The 20,336-nt window shown below is 36.7% G+C and overlaps 1 protein-coding gene across 2 annotated transcripts; it reads right to left on the reverse strand.

The window, feature by feature from the left end:
• Window positions 1-7,804: 7,804 nt before the first annotated feature.
• On the reverse strand, window positions 7,805-15,018 carry LOC115954149. 2 transcript variants are annotated; one of them, XM_031072052.1, is made up of 6 exons: window positions 14,591-15,018; window positions 13,617-13,709; window positions 13,028-13,258; window positions 12,514-12,616; window positions 9,199-9,428; window positions 7,805-8,384 (listed from the first exon to the last, which is right to left on the reverse strand). In XM_031072052.1, exons 1-6 carry the CDS (start codon window positions 14,929-14,931, stop codon window positions 8,162-8,164), a joined length of 1,221 nt encoding a protein of 406 aa, XP_030927912.1. In that variant the 5' UTR covers window positions 14,932-15,018; the 3' UTR covers window positions 7,805-8,161. The 2 variants fall into 2 exon arrangements, with proteins under 2 accessions (XP_030927912.1, XP_030927911.1); XM_031072051.1 differs by having other exon boundaries at window positions 13,028-13,261.
• Window positions 15,019-20,336: the final 5,318 nt, after the last annotated feature.

Raw genomic sequence — 20,336 nt, forward strand, 5'->3', positions numbered from 1 at the left:
GGATTGTAGAAAGAAAGAAAAAGACAAGAAAGAAAAGGTAAAAATAAAATTAATACAAGATGGTGTAGAGATAAAACCAATAGCTCTACTGACAGAAGAAGAAATAGTAAAAAAGGAAATTAAAGAAATTAAAGAAGAAAATCTGACGGACATAAATGAACATAATATTGTAAAAGAATTTTACAATTCCATGATAGACCCCTTTGATCCTCCTACAGATAAAGAAGTTACAGATATTAATGTTTCAAACAATAGTAATAAATTTGATAGACAGAATTTACAGAGTTTAATTGACAGAGTAATTCTCCAAATAGGGTATACAGAAATTATTAAACAGTCTTCTTTGACAGAAATTGCTTTGACAGATTCAGGTGTTGATATAAATTATATACAAGAAAGATTAATACCCTTAAAGTATTATGATAAATCATCTGAAAGATTAATTCAGGCCAATAGAGAAAAACTGACAATTAATTATAAAATAACTAATGATCATATATGCCATGACAGAGTATATTTTGAGACAACCTTTGTTTTAATTAAAGACTTTCCTTCTAAAATTATTCTAGGAACTTCTTTTATGAATTTAATTTATCCCTTTTTAGTGACAGATAAAGGAATTAAAACTAACGTATTGAAAGAAATGCACTTTTCCAAAAAGGTTACTATTTTAACAGATATCAACGATAGAGGAATCTATAGAATTGAAAGAAGTTTGTCATCTTTACAGACAGAAATGCTACTTGTTAATCAATTGACAGAAAATGACAAAAAGAAAGACAAAGAGACAGAGATATGTTTTCATTCTCCTTTCTTACAAAAAGTCCAATCTACAGACGAATGCATAAAAGACGAAGATATGAATATAGTCTTTTGTAATCAATATGCATGGACTAATAGTATATGGACTGACAGATGGCAATTTGAGACTATTGCCCCCACACAGAATATAGATGGTAAAATTATTATTTCTTTTAATAATAATGACAGACATACTGATAGATTGATAGAAGTACTAAATGACAAATGTACACCCTTTATAGCATTTTTAAATATTCATATAACAGATATTTTAATAAAAGAATCTTTGACAGACTCTTCTTTATTAATCATTAAAGAAAATATTATTTGTGATAATTTCTTGAATAATGACAGATTCAATTTCCTAACAGACAGAATTAATCCCCTGATAGATTGTCCTATTAATGAAAGACATTACGAAGAAATATATAGTAGTACATGCATGGACAGAATCATACTAGATTTAAGGAATATTCTAAATCCCATTTACCTTGACAGATCCCATCATGACTACTCTAATATTATTGCTACTCAGAAAGAGCACAAAAGTGAACAACGAAAAGTTTGTTTTATAAATTTTATTTGTTTTATAAATGTTTTTATTGTTTTCCTTATAGAATATTTCAAAAGAATTTCACAGAAAGACATTGACAGAAGAATTTCGAAAGAAGTTTTTATTTGTTCCAAATATAATCCTTTTCCAAAAACCCAATTGCAGACTACCATGAGTAAAAGATTCTCTCAGAAAGACAAGGGCAAAGCACCAGCGGTGCAACCCAAAGGTACCCGAAAACCTTCAGTAAAAATTTCGGAAATGCATGAAGGCGTCTCGAAAGAGACAATATCCCTTCAGGATACACTGCTAACAAAGGCAATGTATTCATGTGGTGATAAAAGTGTAATTTTGCAAAAAGTGCCCGACAGTGAATTTATGTTTCAAGACGGAGAATTTACAGACCTTCATTTTCATATTAAACTACTTCTTGATAATTTACAGGCAGCCTTTACCCTCAGACAGAAACCCTTATTCCAAATGACCCTTCAGGCTTTGGAATTACATCTTGTTAACACTGGTGCAGTTATTGAAGCACTTAGTTGTCAACTCCCTGGCAAGGAGGATGGAGATTCAAGCTCCACAATGACAGAATCACAGTCTCTAAAAAGCTATCTTATGGGAACAAGCTTTTCAAGGCTCCACCCTAAGATTCAGCAAAATACGAGACTTGCCATCACAGCTTTACTTCCTGAAATTCAACAGAAAATATTGACTCATAAAGCCCTAACAAGTTCTTATGACAGATGGATTCATCTTTTCACAGTATTAGTTTCTACAGCAATTATCAGGACAGAAGATATGACAGACGATACATGGCTATCTCATAAAGCTACATGGTATGAAAGTTTTGGAAATGCAGACAGAGTTTATGAAGGACTAGGAGACAGATACAATCCTTACCCAGGATTACTTATCAATACAGAGACAGAAGATCCAGTAATTTGTGATCCTTTTTGGCTATCTGAAATGCTAGAAGCTGGGTTTATCAGCAAATTAACCATAACTTCTGCAGATCAGATCAGTTTATTTCCTAATGTCATCCGAGAAGCAGCCATGCAGATTGGAGGACTTAATTATATGAAATTACTAATCTGGAGTACTCTTCCAACCTGGAATAATAGCTATTATATGGAAGTTCAACCAGTCCACATTTTAGTTCTTATCCATGATTGGGGTTGTATCCCTGAACATAATTGGTATACAGGAGATACTTATTTATCACTTGATGATCCAGGTACTCTGGCTCAAGAATGGTCCAATTTCATGAGTAACAAGATTAATGATGTACAGAAAGAATTAGACAGAGAAGGCTTCCACTTATATGGCTACACCAACAGGATAGCTGTATATGGTCCAAGACCTTCAGCAAGAAAGCTTATTGGGCAAAGAAAGATTGTTAAAGATCCCAGATTGATGACAGCAAAGGATCGTGGTCCTATTTACCGTCTTATTTCATATTGTGCCCTATGTAATAGTTATGGAGTGTACCACGAGCATGATGAGGACAACTCTGATCTGCTAGATTATGATAACTACGCAGATATAGATTGATAGACAGAAGGCACAGACAGACAGAATACTCTTCCGATAGACAACGGCGACAGATTACTATTCACCGGCGACAGATCACTATTCACCAACGACAGATCACTATTCACCGACATGCATGAATAGCTTCCAGGAAGATCCATTACAGTCTAGACAGATACAGAAAGATCCAGAAAGATATTTTGAAAGATATTTTGACAGAATATTATTCACATGCAGACAAACTATTACTATTCAAGATAGACTTTTGACTTTTACTGTTCAAGATTCTACCGACAGATTAACTTGAGTTCACTTCACTTAACTCAGGTTACTTTTGAAGACTTACCATGGTTCACTTCATCTATAAATAGACAGACTTCGAAGACAGAAGGGAGGTCCAAGTTTAGGGTTCAAATTTCAGGTCCAATTCCAAGGTTCAAATTTCAACTCAGAAAGGCTTTAGCTTTCCTTTCCCTTTCCCCGAAAGACTTTTGTACTCTCCCTTTAGAAAGACTTTTGTACTTTACTTTCTTTTGTAATCTTGTAACCTTACCTTTCCAGACAGACAATCTTGTAACCCTTTACAGATTTTACTTTGTAATCTTGTAACTCTTCAGACAGTGTTTATTTTCAAAGCTTGTAAGAAAGACAGAAGTTTTCAGTTTTAATCAAAGACAGAAGTATTTTCAAGTAAGATTTTATTTGTTTCAGTTTTCATATTCCATACTCTGTTTTAATCTATTTTTGACTATATCTATTTTGCTATTATCTTCTTTATCAACTATTTTATCATTGTTTATGCTTCTATATTACTGCTGTGCTCACTCCTGGGTAGTCAATGGTATCAACTTCAGACAGTGTTTATTTTCAAAGCTTGTAAGAAAGACAGAAGTTTTCAGTTTTAATCAAAGACAGAAGTATTTTCAAGTAAGATTTTATTTGTTTCAGTTTTCATATTCCATACTCTGTTTTAATCTATTTTGACTATATCTATTTTGCTATCTTCTTCTTTATCAACTATTTTATCATTGTTTATGCTTCTATATGATACCATTGACTACCCAGGAGTGAGCACAGCAGTAATATAGAAGCATAAACAATGATAAAATAGTTGATAAAGAAGATAATAGCAAAATAGATATAGTCAAAAATAGATTAAAACAGAGTATGGAATATGAAAACTGAAACAAATAAAATCTTACTTGAAAATACTTCTATCTTTGATTATACTTGAAAACAAACTGTCTTTCTTACAAGCTTTGAAAATAAGAGCTGTCTGAAGAGTTACAAGATTACAAAGTAAAATCTGTAAAAGGTTACAAGGTTGTCTGTCTGGAGGAAGGTTACAAGATTACAAAAAGAAAGTAAAGTACAAAAGTCTTTCTAAAGGGAGAGTACAAAAGTCTTTCGGGGAAAGGGAAAGGAAAACTAAAGTCTTTCTGAGGATTGGACCTTGGAATTGAAAAGGAAACCTGAAATTTGAACCTTAAACTTGGACCTCCCTTCTGTCTTCGAAGTCTGTCTATTTATAGATGAAGTGAACCATGGTAAGTCTTCAAAAGTAACCTGAGTTAAGTGAAGTGAACTCAAGTTAATCTGTCGGTAGAATCTTGAACAGTAAAAGTCAAAAGTCTATCTTGAATAGTAATAGTCTGTCTGCATGTGAATAATATTCTGTCAAAATATCTTTCAAAATATCTTTCTGGATCTTTCTGTATCTGTCTAGACTGTAATGGATCTTCCTGGAAGCTATTCATGCATGTCGGTGAATAGTGATCTGTCGTTGGTGAATAGTGATCTGTCGCCGGTGAATAGTAATCTGTCGCCGTTGTCTATCGGAAGAGTATTCTGTCTGTCTGTGCCTTCTGTCTATCAATCTGTATCTGCGTAGTTATCATAATCTAGCAGATCAGAGTTGTCCTCATCATGCTCGTGGTACACTCCATAACTATTACATAGGGCACAATATGAAATAAGACGGTAAATAGGACCACGATCCTTTGCTGTCATCAATCTGGGATCTTTAACAATCTTTCTTTGCCCAATAAGCTTTCTTGCTGAAGGTCTTGGACCATATACAGCTATCCTGTTGGTATAGCCATATAAGTGGAAGCCTTCTCTGTCTAATTCTTTCTGTACATCATTAATCTTGTTACTCATGAAATTGGACCATTCTTGAGCCAGAGTACCTGGATCATCAAGTGATAAATAAGTATCTCCTGTATACCAATTATGTTCAGGGATACAACCCTAATCATGGATAAGAACTAAAATGTGGGTTGGTTGAACTTCCATATAATAGCTATTATTCCAGGCTGGAAGAGTACTCCAGATTAGTAATTTCATATAATTAAGTCCTCCAATCTGCATGGCTGCTTTTCGGATGACATTAGGAAATAAACTGATCTGATCTGCAGAAGTTATGGTTAATTTGCTGATAAACCCAGCTTCTAGCATTTCAGATAGCCAAAAAGGATCACAAATTACTGGATCTTCTGTCTCTGTATTGATAAGTAATCCCGGGTAAGGATTGTATCTGTCTCCTAGTCCTTCATAAACTCTGTCTGCATTTCCAAAACTTTCATACCATGTAGCTTTATGAGATAGCCATGTATCGTCTGTCATATCTTCTGTCCTGATAATTGCTGTAGAAACTAATACTGTGAAAAGATGAATCCATCTGTCATAAGAACTTGTTAGGGCTTTATGAGTCAATATTTTCTGTTGAATTTCAGGAAGTAAAGCTGTGATGGCAAGTCTCGTATTTTGCTGAATCTTAGGGTGGAGCTTTGAAAAGCTTGTTCCCATAAGATAGCTTTTTAGAGACTGTGATTCTGTCATTATGGAGCTTGAATCTCCATCCTCCTTGCCAGGGAGTTGACAACTAAGTGCTTCAATAATTGCACCAGTGTTAACAAGATGTAATTCCAAAGCCTGAAGGGTCATTTGGAATAAGGGTTTCTGTCTGAGGGTAAAGGCTGCCTGTAAATTATCAAGAAGTAGTTTAATATGAAAAGGAAGGTCTGTAAATTCTCCGTCTTGAAACATAAATTCACTGTCTCTTTGTCTGTCTCTTCTTTTTGTCTAATTTGCACGTGTAGCTTATTAAAACCTCTTTTTCTTCTTCTTTTTCCCCCTCTCAAGTATAATTATATTTTAACCAAACTTTCAATAAAAACTAAACTACAATTTACACCATTTTAAAAGTTCGGGATCACTTTTTACTTTTTTATTTTTTTTTTATTTGGGATATATTTTGACCCTTAAACCTAGCATTTGGAAACAAGGTTCCATTATTCTTCAACGTTGATGCAATCATTAAGTGCCATCCATGTTTGTTAGATGGATTACTACAACCACTCTAATCATGTCACGTTAATTTATCTATGTCACGCTAATTAAATAACATGCAAAAAGAATATTTTCCTTCCCAAATATTTCTCAACTTCCAAACAATGCGATTGGAGAAAGCCAATTATTTCATAATTGGAAAATCCTAGGGGATGCACTTATATATATATATATATATATATATATATATATATATTGCCTTAGAATTAAAGGCTCGAAATTATGTATTACTAGCAGAACAATAAAAATAATTGTACAAAATGTTCTTCTATAAGCCTCGAGGAATCGATGCAAGTGATGACTAAGATTCAAGAACAAATATGCAAGGTACATCAATATGGAATTAAAATGAGATGGTTGATCAATCGATATAGTTATAATTGGCAAAATGTCTCGAAATATTGCATTAATTAAGCACAAGGATGTGAGACTTGTTAAAGGCACAGGCCAATTCCAATAACTCCAGTAGTAGAAGCAGAACTAAGTTCCATAATTAAATCTTGGCCATTCAGAGGATTGGCAATCAGTTTAATAGGAAAAGTAAGGGCTACTTCAAGGAAAAGAAATAGCTTTGTTATAGCAGCAATAAACTATATCACTAAGTGACTAGAGGCAAAAGCATATCATCATCATGATATAAATGAAGATGTGATTTTTTTTTTTTTTAGTTAAAAACTTAAACTACATAGCTCTTAGAGAGAGTTTGGATTCGGATTATTTCAAGTTGCGTTTCTAATGTTGCGTTTTCTCTTTTTTTGTTTTTTTTTTTTTGGTTCAGCCTACAATGGTTGACCGGTCTTCTGTGAACAGTGCTCTTGTGCACTGTTCACGGGTCCCACAAACTCCACTTTTTATCAACTTTTTCATTAAAAATGGGTCTCACAATACTATTCACACATTTAAAAATTATTTTGCTACAGTGTTTTCAGTTTTCAATTTTCAGTTTCAGCAAAATAAGTTCAATCCAAACAGACCCTTAATGAAGATGTGATTTAGTTCCTAAGAAGAAATGATGATAATGGCTTGACTTTCAATTGGACGAGAGTACCAACGTTTACCCAAGAACGTGAGATTACAACAATTATTTCTATTCCATATTATGTATTCTTAAGCCAATAGTCAGGTGGATCAACAAACAAAATTATAAAATTCAGCAAAAAAAGAATAAAACAAAATTATAAATAATAATATAAGGAAAGTTATAGACAACATTTGAACCAAAATTGGCTTTTGTCAGAAGTTATTAGGGTTTATCTCACGTCAAAGCAATTGTGTATAAATATTGCAGCCTCCTACTCCAGCATTTTGAGGAGGTCTGCCCCCAACATTTTTGGTCTTGCTCAGTGGGTTTCTTTATTGCATCAGGGTGGCCAAGACTACATACAAATGTCAATCTACCATTTGAACATTACCAGGACTACATACAAATGTCAATCTACCATTTGAACATGGTAATGTTCACCATCTATCCACTTCAGTATCTCAGAAAATACGAAGAAAAGTTTGAGGACTGCAATGATTTATATGGCAAGAACCAAGCTTCTAAAGACGGCCTACAGAGAGACAGCTAAATGCAGGAGTGTTGATTCTGAGCCGGAGGTCTCATACAATGAGAGAAAAGAATGCATGAATTAACATATTGCTAGTGAACACTTGAAAGTGCAGAAATATGTAAAAAGTGGCAAAAATGAGCATGTTCTGTAAAGATATACATATTTATCGTGAACACATACAAGCCTATCTTTAACTTGTACCACAATTTACAACATCGATTTTAAGTGGTCAGCCTCTCATTTCCTCCCAATGTAGATTTTTCTCTGTTAGCTTTCTGATATGCAACTAGTGTGCTTGAGTTGTATGGGAATGAGTGGAAATAATGAGCTTGGTGGTAGATAAATCAGAAAACTCCTTATGCAAGCCTTGTCACCTTCCCTCTTCATCCATGGTATAAACAGGTATTTGCCACGATTTGGTGTTCTTCTTTGGGTCATCAGTGAGGCTGAGTACAGTTTCATCCTCCTTGAATGTTTTAATGGATGTTTTGGCTCCCATTATGATAACCCTCTCAACAATGAACAACTGGTAGTTGTTCTTAATCAAAGGATCCAGAATCCGGCTATAGTTTGATGAATATGCCAATTTGTACCTGCAAACACGGATCAACAGGAATCAAGGTCAGCAGGTCTTGACATGACAATTTGAAGCCTCAAGACATCTGATTTTGAGCCAGAAGTACCGCCAAATAACTTCAGACAAAGACTAACAGTACAGGATAACAAAAAGTAAAATTTACAACACCCCCCCCCCCCCAAATTTCACCATTTCCCCCATGACAATAAAGAAAAAAGAATCTAAAACCCCAGAATTCAGTTAAAAATAAAAATAGAACATGCTTTTTCCTTCTATATATATTGATAGGTTTTTAATATATATATATATATATATATATATATAGGACAATGTTTATATTCAAACCAGTTTGGAGGAATACCTCCAAACTGGATTATGTGGCACCTTATGAATATATGCTGTCAATAGTAGAATTACTGAGCATGATTTTACATGGCCAATCTCAGATATATAGTTAAGGTTGGACCACGAATTCACAGGGAGAAAATATATGTGATGTTAATGCATAAGAAAAAATTATGATGAAAGGTGCATCATACATGGTTTCTAGAACACCAGGGCAGGCTTAAAGGTGTTCATCTTTAAAAAGGAAAGACTTATCACATTTGTGTAACGAAAGCCTAGTCAATCTTATCCACCTACGAAGGCAATATATTGTGATTTATTTCTACTGCCACAACTCTGCCAGATCCTCCAAGATGAACTGCCATCAAGATATCACATAACAGCAATGATTGGATTTATATTTAGGACAGAACATATTCTCTGCAGTGAAAACTCTTCAAGACCTTAATGTGCTTGAGAGACAGAGTGGGGGGCACACTGTTTACCTGACACAGAGAGGGGAAAAAAATCCAGGAGTCCTCTCATTGGAAGCAATAAAAATAGTTCGTCCAGGTGGGATCCACTTTTTAATTCTACGTAAGATAAACTCAGGACGTGTATCCCTATCCAGATGGGGATGCAGGCTTCTTTCAACTCCAAATCTGTCCTTCCTGTTTTTTATTTTATCACCACGACGAACATGGATGGCATCATAATCACCAAGGAGTGCCTTAATCTGTGGACATGAATTTGGTCAGAGCTTGATTCAAGTATGCAAATAAATGTATTTTAGGAAAAGCACTAATGCAGCAACTGGAGCAAGGAGAAACTGATTAGCCTAAATTAGTTTGAAAATTAATTATTTAACAACAAAACTCCTGTCCTAAACCTCTCTTAATTTATATTATTATTTTTTTATAAAAATAAAAAATAAATCTCATAGTAGTAGTATTAATGCTGCTATATAATACAAACTTAACAAAATAGAATCAACAACAATTCTGAATTATAATCTAGATACCTACACTACCTTGTCCTAGCTATATCTAAGATAGGAGGTTCATCACCATAAGAGCCTTTTTTCAGGGTGACTGCAATTCATACCAAGGTCTTTCAACAAAGTTTCCACTGCATTGTTTGCATATAGCTATAATATAGGCCACTACCCAGTGCTCATCCTGTACAATTGAGGTTTTATGAAAGATGACCTGGATGTCTTAATGTTTGGCACCTTGACATGAAGTGGTGATTTTTGTGAGCTAAATCCACTTGTGCTTTGCAGCCTGAGACCCATTTCGCATGCTATATGTAAACATCTTCAATTAATTTTATGACTTCAGGAATGTAGGAAGAAATAAGCACCAGAATATTGACACAGATTGAACACGCTGAACATGCTTTCAAACTTATACTGCATTTTATAATTGGATAGACAATGAATAATTGTTGGTTTTTTAACTATTTAAAGTCGGATAGACAATCTAGAAAAAGAGATCCTTCAATATCGTAAATATACATACCGAACACAGCCATCAATCTTCGAAGGAGATCACTAAAATGACTCAATTAGCTGTTCCATATTTCATAAATCTATTGAGACCACCAATTTTCGCAAGATGCACATGTTCAAATTGATGTTTACTTTCTGACGAACATTTCATATCTTGACACAGATTTCAATGTACATTCCTGCTACAACTCACCCTTGACCTATCCATCCCTTCCCCTACTCTGAAGAAGTATTCTTATTCTAGTTCTTTAGGAGATTTGAGCAAGGTATTGATACCGCCACTACCAAAACAGGGTACACATAATATTTAACAATTTGGAATCACATATCCACTTTAGTTACATAGTCTTCATTTCATTGATATCTTTCTCTTCAGGAAAACAAACTCTTAATTACCAACCTTCTGCTTTAATCTAAAATTAAAATTTGATTCAATTAAATCAACCAGAAATTCTCAAATTACAATTTCATTGAGTTACAGTAGCCTTACAACGAGTCCTTTAAGTACTAATTGGTCCCTTAAAGTTTGCACAAGATGGGCTTTATTCTTGTATGCATCCCATGTATTGTATATGCCTTTTTGTTTCAATGAAATTGTATTTTTTATATATATGGTTTGTGAAAGCTATCAATTTGCTCCCTAATGGAAGGATCATATTGACCCATCTGAAAATTTATGGGCCAAACTGACCAAATAAAAAAGTCACAGACCAAATTGACAGTTCAATTAAACTTGAAGGACATTTAGTCCTCAAGATATTTGAGATAGGCAAAATTTACCCACCATTTCTTCTTCATTGACTAGATTAGATAATAATATAAGCATATAACTCAAATGCTGCAAAAGATTTTATGTCATGTAGGGTTGAATATCATTTTTCAAGGCACTAGAAATTTTGACACAATTTATATTTTTATTGGTAAGTTTCACACCCGGGGTTTTGAGCCCATGACCTCAACCTCCACCTTACAACAATGGAGGAGGTGCCATTGAGCTGGGGCTCACTAGTACAATTCAGATTGCATGCTCAGAGAACAAAAACTTCAAAAGATTTTACAAAGCCCTTGAGATAATACGACCTCCAATCCTCAACAGCTTGGTTACAAAATGAACTTCAATTATTTATTTGTTGTGGACCTTAATGTTTCACTTTTCATAGATGTGGAAAAGGTGTTTTTGGTTTGGGAAGTGATACTTTGTGGTCCAGAATAAAGCCTTTCCATTCATTATTGATCTTAATTCTGAGTAACCAGGTATAATGAAGCCTTTCCCGCCCATTTTCGGCCTTAATTTACCCATCAATTAAACTTGGATGGCATTGCATTTTGAATTGGAAAAAAAAAAAAAAATCTAATTAGAATTGTTTCTTACTTGGCGGTGATTCCTAGCACCCTTAGGCGGTGAAGCCTAGGGTTTTTCCTTTTGTTTCTTATTTTCTTGCTTTCCCCAAACACGTAATGCATCAATCTTCTCCTAAAAGTAGAAGTCATTCATAATATAATAACTATTGATTGGCCCCAAGAGGTTCTTTACACTTTTCATTGCATTATTTTCTAGTTACAACATTTACAGGAGCTTATGGCATATTTTTTACTCAAGGGTTATCTTGAATAATGACATGTTTGATGATTAAATAATACCTAAAAGAACATCCTATATATTTACATATTTTTTTTTATAATTCAATAGTTTCAATGGGAGAGGAGGATTTGAGCCCTAGATGTCATGGACACACTAGATGCCAACCAGTTTAGCTACAAGGCTCTTGGCAAAAAATTTAATAATTAGTGCATGTGCAGTATAAATGCATGCATGGCACATTTTAAGACATGTACTTTTCAATTCAACACTTCATATGGAAGACAGGGAATGGCCAAATCAAATAGCCTGAATTAATCTCAGGTGAATGTACTGAACAAAATACTGCACATTTCAAAAAGCAGTTAGCAGTGACATCAAATTGCTCAGATGTATATACATTATACAATCAGCATAAAACTGCATTAAGGCTTGTAAAACTGAAAGGTTGAACCAATCAAAATTAAAAATAAAATAAAATAAACATTGAAAGTTTGAGTGCTAATTAAGTGACAGATGGCTCAAATTGGCTTAAATATCATTAAGTTATAAACTGTGAAATTAATTCCGAGTCTTATTCAATATATGATCAATAAAACATAGGGAGTATAGAAATTCATGTTGTTTGGTCCCCACAGCAAGAAAGGAAATTGACATCTTGAAATCACACCAATCAAGCCTTGAAAAAGAATGCAGAGTGAAATTTTCAACAGGATTTCAAATAATACATACCTTATCAGCTGCATCTCTTAATTCCTTTGATGCCATTGAAGGGAGAAAAGAATATGGCAACATTATAGCACTACGGTTGTTTCGATCCTTGCACTCCATAAACCTGAAGAGCTATCATTATCAGAACGCCGAGTCCTTGACAAAAACAACAGAGATTTAAAATCATGACTGATTTGCAGGGATTTGCAAGGACTACATGATGTACAACAGGTAGACTTAGCAGAAACATATCCCGGATTCTTTTCTAACAAATAATAATAATTATAACATATGAAATCCAACTAAGCATGACAGAAATTTTCAAAAACCTCACTGATTACTGAAATTTGATTGCATGAAAGACATGAAACCCTATCCTTGATGATTCAATGTTTCTTTCGATCAAAATCGACTGAACTAAATCATAGGTATGGAGTTCAAGGAAGACCCAATCAAGTTTGATATTTAATACCCAGACAATGTTTGAGAAGAAAAGGAAAAAAATTTCCATCAAGGGGGAAAAAAGTCAACTCACCATGAAAGACGGCTTGCAGTTCGGTTTATGAGCAAGAGATTTGAGTAATGACTGTCATCTTTAAGATCAACACGATTAATTCCTTCCACATGGGCAACTCCCCTAGGTCCTAGCTTCATACTCGTAGATAGTACTTGATACCATAGTTTTGAATTGTCTAAAATTACAGGTACAGTATCAGATATGAGGTCCATATCATACAAAGAGTCCATGGCACAAGAGCTTGCTGCCCACCTACCAAATTAAAGGAAGCCGGTTCAGATTGTAGATCAATTTACTTTTCTGATTGATAATTACTGTATACATTAATAGAAATTAAAGGCAAACTGCATGTACAAAACCAAACCTAGAAGGCATCTTTTCCAGAACCTTCCAAATTCAAAGCAGATAGAAAATAAAAGGGACAATAACATTCTTTTTATAATTCATTTGTTACAAAAAGTGGGGGCAGGAGGATCCTCCTCATAAAGAAGACCAGACAATGCCTCTAAGCTACAAGGCTCTTGGCAGCAGGGAAGATAACATATTGATAACAGCAAAGCATTTTCTTCTGAAACCAAAAGACAAAAAGAAGTCTCATTGAACTCACCTTTCCTCTGAACTTCTGTTATCGGAATGATGAAGGATTCCTTTCTTGTTATGTATAGGATTGATGCACATCCTAGAAGGCATGACAAAAGTTCTGCAACAAGAAACAGAGGTGAACAATTCGGCAACATTACATAAAATTACTATATTCCCACATCATAAATATCAAGTTAGTGAAGAATTCCATGATAAACGACTCAGTACATCGAGAACTACATAGCATAGGAATGTACAAAATTGCAGCAAACTATTAAAATCAGAATAACAACTATGATAATATATGCTGCCATTTGCAGGACACTCAACACTACCGAATTCCAAGAATGAAATTCCCAGAAAAACTGTCCTAATTAACCATAATGACAGCATATCTTGTAAAACCAGCTAGGACAAAGTCTGCAACTATACAAAACTCAATTTGGATGGGTAAAGTAGATTCATTTACATGATACAACTAACCAACCAGGCAAAATCTAGGTACAGTTTTTTTTTTTTTTTATAAGTATAGGCACAGTTTTTTAGTTGCAGTACCTTAGCCCTTAGGTTCCCCAATTGAATTCAATCACATGGTTGTATAGAACAATACAAAGAAAAGAAAAAAATCAATATTATCTTTGCCAATGCAACTACATGGTTGAATTAAATTGGAGAACCTATGCAACTGTAACTAAGAATTATCCTAACCAAAATTGACTCTGTTCAAATTATATTCTAAACACATTGAACTCATCCAAATTACAAAGGCTCATACACTTTTTACTGTTAATTTACCTAAAGATGAACAATTTACCACGGCAAAGCTAACATACTTACATACTAAAAGAAAATTTTAGCATAAAAGTGTGTTTTCCCACATCATAACAGTCTCTTTCGCCACATTTTCTCAGGAATCAAACAGGTCATAGAACCCCAAACCCAGCAATAAAACACAAAACAAAGACAAACCCAAGAACCAAAACACTCAAAAGCACACACCTTTTAAGAAACATGGCTTCCTCAAGGGCACATCTGAGGCTGGACTCCTGGTGACCCAGACCTTCGCAGGAGTCACAGTGCTTCCCTGGGCAGTCGATTCTGTCACCCCAGTACAAGTACTTCTCGTGTCCTTTGTGAATTCTTTCGTGGCCGTTACGGTTATTGGGATTGAAAACCATATTCAAAGTTTTTGAGGAGGAGGAAAATGAGAAACCACTTGTGGACATCAGAGTAGAGAAGAGGTACAAAAGGGCAATGGCGGCTATGGCGAGGGTGAAAAAGAGGATTTGGGATCTGGGTTTTGGTTTGGGATTTATGGGTCTGTGAAATGCCATTGGCATTGGATTTGCAGAGAAAGAGAGAAGACGAAGATGGATGAATAGAACACTCAAAAGCACAACAGTGTTTTGTGTTTTTTGCGGAAGTGGGTTTTAATCATGTTTAGGAATATATTTTAGGAAATTTTTTTATAAGACAGTGAAAAAGTAATTAACTTCTTTTAGATAGTCCCTTCGGGGACAGCCGATAACTTCTTTTAGATAATTTTTTCCGTTTTTAATAAAAAATTTTAAAAAACTAGTAGCTACTTTGTGCTATGTACGAGAACTTAAGGTAAACTAAAATAATTTTATAAAAAATTTAAGAAATTACATCATTGTTTGATTTGCTTTTGTATGATTTCAATTTGTGTTACAATTTGATGAAGAAACCATTGTTTAAACAAGCAATGGTTTACAAAAAATTTGTTAGACAATTTTAAATACTGCAAAAAAAAAAAAAAAAATTCAAAAATTCAGATATTAAAACTTCTGAAAGACCAAAAAATATTAAAGAATCAGATGATTCATTGCTTAGAAATTATTGAAACAAAACAAAATATATATGACTAAATAATAGAGAGATATAAGAGAAAGATAGGTTCATTCAAAAGAATAATTTCAATTATTGCAAGTTTTTTTTTCTTGTAAAAAAAGCTAAAAAAAAGTTTGGTGGTTCATGTACGAAAATTACTTTTTAAAAAATACATGAAAAACCATAATTTTTTTTTAACAAATTAGAGGAGAAGAAAATAATATCAGAAGAGCTCATACTTCTACCCAAAAAAAAAAAAAATTGAGGTTTGCTTTGCTTTTTATAGTATTCATGATCAACCTTTCAAATTTGGAGATAAATTATCAATGTTTGAGTTTGAGTTTAAGTTGAACTTGTTAGAGAGATAGAGTTTTACTCTTTGTTAACTTTGGACTAATAAAAAATAATTTTATTTAAATATTGTGCTAACGTAAAAAATTGTGAGAATTTAAGAGATTTCGGTTATATATATATATATATATATATTAGCAGGTGCATGAGACCTGCCTCTCACAGGCAAGTGGGCCCCACATGACCTACCTATAAGAAGCAGGTCTCATGTGTCTGGCACACAAGATACTAGCTCATTAGCAAAACCCATTTAAATTAAATTGACTTTTTTTTAATAAAAGATATAAATTCTACTTCAACCTAATTTATGTGTATACTATGTATGAAACTCTCTTTTAAATACTTATTAAATTGACTTCAGTGCTCTTTTCTTGCCCCATCATCATCCATGACAACATATAAGCCCATTACATTAGGGGTCCCACATGTTGCTTACCTTTTGCAACTAGAGTTTTGGGGTGCTAATTTGACTTTTTTTTTAATAAAAGGTATAAATTTTACTTCAACCTAATTTATGTGTATACTATATATGTGTATGAAGCTCTCTTTTCGATATTTATTAAATTGACTTCAGTGCTCTTATCTTGCCTCATCGTCATCCATGACAGCATATAGACCCACTATGTTAGGGGTCCCACTTGTTTACACGTTTGCTTACATTTTGCGACTAGAGTTTTGGGGTGCTAATTTGGCTTAAATACCAAAACCATCAAGGTTATCTAGAGTTGTTAAAGCATTCACATCAGTGTAGTTATTTTAATGTTTCAGCAAATATATACTGTGGGAACCAGAAATGAGACTGTTGGGCTTGAACTCACTTGGGCTCACAATTTATTTGTAGAGTGGGCTTCAAGATTTCCTACTCTGGGTCGTTCTCGGTACAGAGACTCAATGCAATATTCTTCCTCTCTTCCTCATCGACTGTTTTTTCTCCTTTCTTCTGAACCCCTTCCTCTTCCCAAACTTCTGCTATTTATAGCTAAGGTTAGTGGGGAGATTATGATTACAGCCACCGCTAGTGCAATTGAAGGTCCAATATTATCTGTTTTAAGTGGGTGTTTAGGTGAGAGTGGGATGCAGCAATTATGGCATTGGAACTTGGTTCCAGCGCAGTCGATTGTGCTCGGTAATGTTGTTCCCCGAGCATTTCATGATTTTCCCGGACAGGGTTCATATGTTTGTTCGGGAAAGTTTATGCCGAACACTTCTCAGGATTCGAGACCCAAAACTTGTTTTTACATGAAGGCAGTTTCAAGAAGGGCTTAGGGCAATGGGGCCGTTACATTAGGCCTGGGCCCAGGGCCCATACGAGTCTTGGGATCTCGGTGCCATACATTAGCCCCCCCTTGATTCATACCCGGTTGCCGGGAAGAATCAAGGAGCTGGCCGAGCCTTTTGATCTCAGAGGTCTTATGGCCTGGGACTCGTGGTTATGGTTTCTCATTAATGCTTATCTCAAAAGTCATGCCGTTTCACGGCGTCAGGTACAGTTGTCATTATTGCCTGACGGTTCATGAACCGAAGCGGCGGGCGTATCGGTTACCTTTGGTATTCGCAGGGCCGTTCGTAAATCGTGCCCATTTATTGCTTGATTGAACGTTTCTTTGCCCCCCTTTTTGACCCTATAAATAGTTTCCCTCAAAACATTCTTTCATTTTTTCTCCACCTCTGATTTTTCGAGCTTACTCTCTGCCGACCAACTCTCTGTGCGCTTACTCACCTGCCCAGAGTTCCTTTCCTCCTTAGAACCCAAAGTAAGTTTTCTTCCCCTTCCTATTCCTTCAGCTTTATTTCTTCAAGTTCGCTTTCATAACATTAAGCGTCATAGATGGGTTACTCTTATCTTCTAGAGTCCTCGGCTGCCTTGGCCACCTATAGGAGCAAGTTTAGTATTCCCGATGACGTGGAAGTGGCTTACTGCCATGAGAGTGATATTGCTTTCCACCGAGGACTAGGCACAGCCTTCTTTCCTCTGATGTCAATCTTAGAAGGTGGGATTAGGTTCCCTGTGGATCCCCTTTTGACAGATACACTTAGGTACTACGGACTGTGTCCCGACCAGCTTCCCCCCAACTTACTGGGTAGTTAGCTGCGTCAGTAGGTTGAACCATACCTTTGATTTACAGTTAAATTATCATGACATTAACCATATGTATAGCCTCTGTGGAACAAAGCTACCAACTATTACCTAAAGACAAGAGATAATCGGGTACGGCTGATATTATGCCTACCTGATTCGAACAGGAACTCCGCCGGGGAGTTTGTTCGGGTGCGCGGCAACTGGTTTGCCGGGGACGTCACTTGCCCCCTTTCACAGCGTGAAGTGGGTTTGTACCAATCCCTTGATCTAATTATTTTCCTCCCCTTTTCCTTTTCTTTTTATTGAAGTAAATCTTTATTATCAGATACTGATATGACACTTGTTCTTTTGTAGACGGCAAAGTGTTTGTTCCGGACATCAGAACCGTCCACGTCAAAGATTTGAACTTCATCCTTCGTTCTGAGATATTCGTGCATTGGGATGGACAACTCCGGGCTTCGCACCTGATCCTCGGAGTAGAGCCAGTTTACTCCACCTGGCAGACCTTTAAGCAGGCACTTCTAGTTGATAGGCCCCTGCTGTCATACATCGACGTCTAGTACGCAAACTTTTTGCCACCGAAACTTACAACCGGGGAGGCGAGGGAGTTTGGACGGCGCTTCACCTGCTCGGACGAGCTAGCCCCTTTGCGAGACGAGTCCGCAGAACGCGTGTCTCAGCACCTTAGAGAGTTAGCCCACGAAGCTATCCAACAAGAGGACCCGTTCAAGAGTAGGCGCAGCCCGAGAATCTGCCCGCTGAGCCCGAGCAACTAGCAACTGAAGCAGCGGATAATCAACCCGGCAGAAGCATGGTGTCACAGAAGGTTATGACCATTAACCGCCTTGTACCCGGCGCACGGCAACCCACGCAGCCCCCACCTTCCCAGGGTCGGAGCCAGGTGCCTCACCCTTCACCCTCTTCTCAAGCTGGGCGAACCCGTAAGAAGCAGAGGGTCGCCGATCAACCATCTTCTGGTCCGGGAGATGCTGCCGTTCAAACTCCTCCCCAGCCAACAGGGGGGATTGTAATTCGTGATCAGCAGACCCAGGTCGGCCCGAGGGTCGTGTCCTCCTCCCAATCTGCTCCTACGTGGAAACCAAAGTTTTTGCTGGACGGCAAGCCTTTGGCTTCAACTGCCTGCATGCGGATGTGGGAGAAGGGCGAGGGTGGCCGTATTGCCCAGACCCTGGCCAAAGGACTTCTTCTTCCCGATGACATACATGCCTTTGAGGAGGGATCTGAAGAGTCTGTAGAGTGCCGGTTAGAGTGGCACGCTATCGCGGTAATTCTTTAGTTATCCGTTCCTTTCCATACATTCATTTCTGCTTTCTTACTAACTTTTGTGATTGCCAGGCTGCTCAACTGGCTCACATAATAGCTGGCCGGGCACGGGATTTTGCCGAGGAAGTTTAGCGTGAAAAGGGGGCGTGGGAGTCAACGGCCAAAACAGCAAAGGAAAAACTAAAGGTAGCTAAGTCCGCCGAAAAGAGGGCCGCTGCCACGGAGAATAATAGGGCGCTGGCAGAAAAGAGGTGTGCAGAGCTTTTGGCTAAGCAGAACGAAACGGACGTGAAGCTAGGTGAAGCCATCAGCCTCAACACCTCTCAAGCCGAGGAGCTAGCCGACCTTAGGGCAGCCTTGGAGGCCTGTGAGCAGAAGTGGTATAACGAAGGATTTGCTAATGCCAAGCAATCTGCAGAGCCGGTAGTGGCCCAGGCTCGGAAGCTGGGTTTTGAGGTCGGGTGGTTCGCCGCTCTTCAAGCACTAGGAGTTCCCGAGGATTCCCACCTGAGAGACCCCGACCAAATTCCCTTCCCGAGCCCCGTTACTGCCGTGCAGGATCCCCCGGTTGCTGCTGAGGAGGAAGAAACGGCAAGCATGAGGGAGTTGGTTGAACAGATTGACGCTCATGCCGAGCCAGATGACATGGAAGCCACCAGCATCCCGACTGTACAGGACCTTCTCGACGAAGACTCGTGTTACCCCCTAACCGACCAGCAGGAAGTGACAGATTCGACCCGGCCCTCCAGCTGATTATCTGCAGCCTCTTTTTTTTTTTTTTTTTTATGCTTTCACTTATTTTTATCGCATTTTCAGTTTATTTTCTTAATGGTTTATTTGCCTATGTCACCGGGATGTGGTGAACGAACAATTTCCTCTATTTTGCGGGTTTGATCGTTAAACAGCTTCCTTTTTTAACTTTGGTTTTAATTCGTTGAATGAATTTCTATCTATTTGTGTGTTTCGCTTGGACTATGCCAGTGTTTTGGCCGTAAATGGAATGATACCCCAAAACCTATTGCGCGGTGCTTTGGATAATCCGAGAGTGACAATGGATTTAATGATGGTAAAGGGTTAGGTTTCCCATATGTTCGGCGATTTTGATCCTGCTGAGGATAATGTTTTTGTCCTTTATCATTTTATTCCTTTGTGACGATAAGGTTTCCACCTGCTCGGCGA

Source organism: Quercus lobata, chromosome 7, assembly GCF_001633185.2.
Source record: "Quercus lobata isolate SW786 chromosome 7, ValleyOak3.0 Primary Assembly, whole genome shotgun sequence".
In the NCBI taxonomy this organism is placed as follows: domain Eukaryota; kingdom Viridiplantae; phylum Streptophyta; class Magnoliopsida; order Fagales; family Fagaceae; genus Quercus; species Quercus lobata.